The sequence below is a fragment of the Bidens hawaiensis genome, unplaced genomic scaffold (genome assembly GCF_021521415.1).
Source record: "Bidens hawaiensis isolate Kalapana, Puna unplaced genomic scaffold, B.hawaiensis_p1.1 tig00032577_1, whole genome shotgun sequence".
Taxonomy (NCBI): Eukaryota; Viridiplantae; Streptophyta; class Magnoliopsida; order Asterales; family Asteraceae; genus Bidens; species Bidens hawaiensis.
In genome coordinates, this window is record NW_027495568.1 from 190,943 (window position 1) to 197,924 (window position 6,982).

Sequence of the window (6,982 nt, forward strand, 5' to 3'; positions counted from 1 at the left end):
ATCCTGAGATAACCTGAGAACAAACACTCTCCATATTCAGCAAATAATTCATTGGAGAGACTTTTAAAGCTGGAATACTGGTTTTCTTAATCCACTGTCGACCTGGAACTGTAACTGAAACACGACCTGTGCTCCCACTGTCATGATGTCCCCCAACTGATTTAACCTTCCTAGCTCGTTCATCCTGAATCTTCACTTTGGCTCTGGGTTTGTTACTTGCAAAACGAACCTTCTTCTGCCCACGAGATTCTGTGAACCAGATTTTGTCTTTCACCAAAACTGGATCCACTCCTTTCGATGACATGCCGACCATATACAATGAACCCATTTTCGTGCCACGAGCAACCACAAGATTCCCTTTGACTACTTTCCACTGCTCATTCCCGAACTTAACATCGTGCCCCTGGTCATCCAACTGCCCAACTGAAATCAAACGTTTCTTCAAACTTGGAATAACCCTCACGTCTTTCAAAGTCCAAGAAGTACCGGCTGAAGTTATCAAATCAACGTCTCCCATACCCGTAACCTCTAAAATATCACCATTCGCTAGTCGAACCTTTCCAAAATCCCCAAATTTAAGATTCTTCATCGTTTCACTACAGTGAGTGGCATGAAACGATGCACCAGAATCCATCACCCAAGCATCAACGCTACTCTCAACACTACAAACCAAAGCCTCATCACTACTGACCCCGTCATCTGTGTCGTCTTCTGTAACGTTCACCTCTTTCTTACCATTCGGACACTGATTCTTGAAGTGTCCTTTCTCTTTACAACCCCAACATTCAATATCCTTACGAGTCTTAGACTGACTCCTCTTTCTGCTCCCACTGCCTCGCTGTTTTCCCCTACCTCTACCTTCTGTGACTAGCATATTGCCTGATGATTCACCTGAACTTCTGCGTCTTGAATCTTCTCCTAGAATCAGATCTCGAATCCCATCGAAAGTAACATTTGTAGACGAACTACAAACTGCAGTCACTGTTTGCGACCAACTGTCGGGCAAAAAGGATAATAATAAGAGGCCTTGAACTTCATCATCAAACTTAATGTCAACTGACACTAAGCGGGACAAGATCGAATTAAGATTATTGATATGCGTTGTAACTGACCCACCCTCTTTCATTCTTGTTGTTACTAGCTCTCGGATAAGATAGACTTTATTCGCTGCCGAAGGCTTCTCATACATGTTAGATAGTGCTTCTATCATACCACGTGTTGTGGTTTCTTTCATAATGTTAAACGCCACATCTTCTGACAACGACAAAGTAATACAAGCCCTGGCTTTCTTGTCTAACTTCTTCCAATCTGCTTCTGACATCTTTTCTGGTTTTACATCCTCAAGCACCACATCTAAATCTTTCTGACAAAGTAGCGCCTCAATCTGCATCTTCCACCAACCAAATTTCTGTCCATCAAACTTCTGTATAGAAACCTTTCCGTCTTCTGCCATGACAATGACTAAACGAAAAACTGGATAAAAACAGAGACAGACACAGCAATGGCACGGGCCTGAACTTAACGGCTGTTCTACTGAACTCTGTTAAATAATCAACCTATTTAAACGGCAGCGGAAATACGAACTGTAAATCAGAAACTGAAACTTTAAACTGAAACGATAAAACCTGACAAACGCGGTTGACACTGATTATCCGTTTCTTTAAACAATTTCTTCTGACCTCAAAAAGAAAGTAATAAATTCTGGTCCACACTTACTCCTTGTGTTCACAGCCTAGATTTTCCCTTTTTCTTTTTTTTTTCAAAGCCTAATATAGGCACTATTCAACCTGGTCAAATAAAAAAATGAGGCTTGATCTAACCTTCCTGTTCACACACTTCTTCTTTGTCCTTGATCTTTTGATCATTGGCAAATCAACAAGGGATAGCGACGGTGCAAACGGCGATTACCGGTGGTGGCGAACGGTGGTGCAAGCAAAACTCCGACGCGGCGGAACCCTAAACGGCAGCGGCGGAAACTGCCGACTGCTGTAGCTTTCGAATGGAACCAACAACCAACAAAAACGTAGATCGACGGGCTGGGTTTAGTAGCGGCGTAACAATTGCGTAAACCCTAACGGCGATCGGAAAACCGTAGGCGGCGGCGGAACCCTAGCGCAGTAGGGTGGCAGCGGCTGGATGGTTTGGCGGCGACTCGGCTGGTTCAACGTGTTCTTCGCGTGATCTGAACCTAAGCTCTAGATACCACTTGTTAGGATTAAACTCAAACACGAAACCGAACACACACACGAAAGCAATAAACGAACACGAGGATTTAACGTGGTTCGGTCTAAACTGACCTACGTCCACGGGTGGCAACTAGATATTCTTTATTGAGTGACGAAAGATTACAAGTACATAATGTTGTTTATATAAAGACTGAACTAGAGTTAGTAAATTATTATGCAAGAAATCTAAACCGGGCCGGGCTTCGGTCTGGCCACCCTACACCCATCTGCCCTTTGGACTTCAAATAATAAATCGGGCCAACAAAAGGCCTACGAAACCCAACAGTTTATTTGTGTTTCTCTCTTTCTTTTTCTCGCTATCTTCACTTCCATCATATCTGCTAAAAATTTATAGAATTTATACAAATGTGCATGAAAAATGACAATATTATTCAAGTTTCTCTTCGATTTTCACATAATATGTACATGTGGTTGTAGTGTTAGATCAATCTCAAAGTAAACACTATACAAAATCATGATATGTACATGTACAAGAAAGTAAAGATAGGCAATTTTATTGGCATGTAAGCTTATTATTGGGTATTCATAAATTTAGGTTAGACCTAACAAACACAAATTCATTTTGACCATACCCACACCTTATGCACATGTAGTTGTGGCGTTAGATCAATCTCAATTTTTCAAAGTATACACTTTACAAAAGCATTATTGTACATGAAAGTAAACCCAGGCATTTTTATTGACATGTAAGCTTATTATTGGGCATTCATGTCTTTAGGCAGTTTTTATCGTTTGTTATGTTTACCCTCGGGAATTTCAATGAATGACTCACATTCGAACCGAGGAACGCAGAAGATAAGTGGAAAAATGATCCATAAACAGGCAGTATTAATCATAATACCTTTTGAATAATTTAGATTTTACTTTTTGTGTTAATTAGGCTACTATGCTGATTTTGATTATGTTTTATTTCAATTATGTTAGCATTTTCATTAGGAGTGTAATATTTCGATTAATTTGACCAAATTAATGAGTGAGTTACTTGAATAATATGCGAATGGAGGCTAATGGTATTGGTAAGAAGAACTTTTATATATGATAATAACATTTCTTTCATACAAAAATTCTTATATAATAAAATATCGTGTTCACATTAAGACAATGCAAAAGTCAAACAGACGATAACTTATGACATTAAGACAATGCAAAAGTCAAACAGACAATAACTTATGCCGCATCCCGCAAGCCTGTTTTGAATTGCCTTTAGATTCATATGGGTTTGATCTAAATGTATCTATCAATCTATCATATAAGAGTTTTATCTTTTCTTTTTTTTTTTGAACGACCAACAAAATTTTTTTATAAAACTAGCAAGACGCTAGAAATAACCGAATTACAAGCCATCAAATCGAATAAAAAGAAAATGCCACCCGAAAGCAACACCAAAACAAAACACCCACACCGACCTCACCCCAAATACAACCATTAGACCCGGAAACTACACCAATCCTTCCATGAGAGCCCACATTTTTTTGCTCTGTTCTTTACCCACAGGAAACTCAATACCTTTATCTCTTCTAACAAATTTGAGACTTGAATCGGGGTCCCGGAATGAACTAATGCATTTCTCCTTTTCCATAAGCATCAAACCGCTATTAAACACACCGCATGAAACACTTTAGCTTTATCCTTAGTAAATGTCGAAAATTTAAAAAGATCCAACAGATCTTGAAAACTAAACAGGATAAACATTGGAAGCTTGCACCATTAGGCCACCACACTCCACAACGTTTGCGCAAGGCCACACGATATGAACACATGCTCAACTGACTCTTCCACCTCGCCGCAAATCGGACATAAATTCGAGTTTACCGGGATATTTCGTTTAACCAACGCATCAAAAGTAGGAATCCGATCCAGAGCCGCCCGCCATGCCATAATATAAGAGTTTTACCTAAACAATTTTAATGTATCTATCGTACATGATGAATCTTAGTAATTAAATAACAACAAAAAGTAAAATCGTCCACAAACATATATTATTATAAAACTCAATTCAACAATTAGTTGTTTTAGTATCGTACGTTCTCTTTACTTTTTAATTTTTATGTCACTTATATTAATCTAAGTTATCTTTTCATTTTCATTAGGAGTCTAGCCAACCAATATTTCAGTTCTTTAATTTTTGTGTTTTATTTTATCAAACTAATGACTAAGCTACTAAAATAACAGTCGTGATTTTTTAAAATTGAAACCGAACCGGGTCCTAGTTCGATCTTTTAATTCAAACAGTACCCTAAACGACAGGAAATTACATTAAATATATATTTGTGATTTTCTTACACGTCCCGTAGATGAACAGCTCAAAGTATTTAATGGTGTTAAAAGCGGACCCGGCTGTTGAAACCGGACGCCACGTTCAAGAAAAGAGAATTGAATATTCAGGTCATCGTGGTCATTTTGTATTCTCCAATGTTAAGTTTTCATAGATATACAGCGTTCAGATCATTTTGTGTTCTAATTTGAAGAGTTCATACTATTACTTTTTAAAACACAAAATATGTACTCGTACATTTTATATTCTTGAATTTGAAGAATTCATTTCTTTTCTATCTTCAAGACCAAGAGGCAAATCATAAAATAGAGTTTGTTCCTTAATGTCTGTCTTATTAATTTGTTGCTATTTCACACGTACAATATTTAACCAAATGCAAATACATGTAATAAAACCTTAAAACGAAAAACAAAACAAGACATAATTTACAACGTACATTATTATAGAACATCTGCATCAGCATCGATCTTAATGTTACACATGCATCGACTATTCAGCTTTCTTCTCCTTCACCTCCTTTCTTGGCTGCACGTTGACTTTAGTCCTTAGCTTCTGCAACACCTTCTCATCAAAAATACTGTAAAACCTCTTACTATGCATCTGCAACCTCTTTCCATGCTCCCTTATCTTATAATCATACTTCACCCAAAATACAAGCACTATCATACCCGCCACCGTCCCTAATAGGAATAACGAATAACGACGACGACGCGCAAGTCATGATCATGCATATACATCAAACTAAAATGTTAACAATGCCTAGCTACTTAATTAGGAATCATACATACCTATGAAAACAAGAGTAAGCAGGTCCGATGAGTTGCCTACGATCGAAAGCAGCCACAAGCCAGCAACAGTCGCAGCGAAAACATACCACTCGCTTTGCGCACCGACTTTAAACACCCACTTTGTCGCGTCTTCTGATGTTTCGGCTACCCATCGCGCCATTTCGGTAGCGGTGCTCTCGGATATCCCTATTGCCAACATACTTGGTTCCTCTCTACATGCATCCATATATAACTAATTAAATTGTGAATAACATTATCCAAGTTAAAACATAGTGAAAAAACGGGTGGCTTACTTGTAAATGATCCTGTAAATATTGGCCCAAGTGAAAAGAGAGGAGAATAGGAAGATGGCGATCCAAGATGCGACCGTGATGAAATTGTAACCGTAGATTTCCTTCACCACCCATAACAACGTTATGGTTGTCAATACTCCCACACTCATTGGCTTGTTCCTCCACATTATTACGTCTTTCGCCGAGTATACCTCATCTGCATGCAAGGGGACGGATATGTTTTGAAAACCCGAACGGAATGACCGATATTGACTAATTAAACCAAACTCAAGAACAGGACCACGGCATAGTTATTTAAACATAATTAGATGCTACACAAAATTTTAAATACTATATATTACATATTAAGCTGGAAATTTTATCCAATATTGGTTATGAAAAATATATTATATTGATTTTCTTTACATAATCAATGGGAGCCAGAAATATATTTCTGGCTGGTTCGGAAAATTTCAAGGGACAGACATTACTTCTAGACGATCAATTGTTTATTACTTAGAATTGGGTTTTCTACGGGACGATGTAGAAATACACCAATATAAAACACAAACAAAATTTTGTAAGGGTTCGGCCGAACTCGTTTTCTTAAAGCTATTTACGCCTCTGTGGATAATGTTTTATAAACTTATTAGAAAGAGTTGTGCGTATGTAGAAACAGTGGTGTAGAAATCGCTAGAGCTAGCCGAGCGATGGGTAGGGACTAGTCGATCGGTGGGGTAAGGACAATAAACTAATCCGGATTGGAATTTATATGTAAATTAATATATTTTATAAATAAATATATATACCAATATTATAAATAAACTTTTCAATTTTGACCTATTTTGATCAAATAACGATTAACAACGGCCCTAGTCGGGGTACCGCCTAATGATTTATCTGAGGCGGAATTTTTACAACCAAATCTTATAATCAACTTTACAAAGAAAATTTAACAAGAAAATAATATAGAAGCCGGTCAGTCACCGGGTTGAACCGCCGACACTCTCAAATTAATCTCGTAGGCCAGAAGGTTTTAGGTGGAGCAGCCAGTACGTTATTATAAGTTTATAACACTAGAAATAATTAAGTACCAAAGACATCTAAACATACCTGCAGAGGAAGGAGGTTGAGGTTGAGGAATATGTGCTGTCTCGGCCGACATTGTTGTTTATCGAAGATTATTGTATCAATAGACTTGTGAGTGTTACTGAAGAAACGTGGATCGACTTACTAGTATACGATCAACTTTCCTCGGGTATGAGTGTGCTATATCACCGATGGTTTTCCGGAATATGAATTCTTCCACCTACAAAACGAGCAACACCGTGAACTTACCCCTCAGAAAGGGACAGAGGGGTCCTCTTTGGGGTAACCCTCCGGTGTGAGAATAAGATATTG

The 6,982-nt window shown here is 38.1% G+C and overlaps 1 protein-coding gene across 1 annotated transcript; it reads right to left on the minus strand.

Annotated features, from left to right (window-relative positions):
- Window positions 1–4,950: 4,950 nt before the first annotated feature.
- On the minus strand, window positions 4,951–6,762 carry LOC143583851 (reticulon-like protein B13). The gene is made up of 4 exons (XM_077066048.1): window positions 6,695–6,762; window positions 5,603–5,798; window positions 5,310–5,521; window positions 4,951–5,201 (listed from the first exon to the last, which is right to left on the minus strand). The coding sequence occupies exons 1-4, from the start codon at window positions 6,744–6,746 to the stop codon at window positions 5,011–5,013; spliced, it is 651 nt and encodes a 216-aa protein (XP_076922163.1). The 5' UTR covers window positions 6,747–6,762; the 3' UTR covers window positions 4,951–5,010.
- Between the last annotated feature and the right edge of the window lie 220 nt (window positions 6,763–6,982).

Excerpts from the sequence above, each read along its gene's own strand:
- LOC143583851 (XM_077066048.1), bottom strand. The coding sequence starts at position 6,746 with ATGTCGGCCGAGACAGCACATATTCCTCAACCTCAACCTCCTTCCTCT. Across the intron at positions 5,799-6,694 it reads TCAACCTCCTTCCTCTGCAG|ATGAGGTATACTCGGCGAAA; the intron begins GTATGTTTAGAT and ends CCTTGCATGCAG. Across the intron at positions 5,202-5,309 it reads GCTTACTCTTGTTTTCATAG|GGACGGTGGCGGGTATGATA; the intron begins GTATGTATGATT and ends TATTCCTATTAG.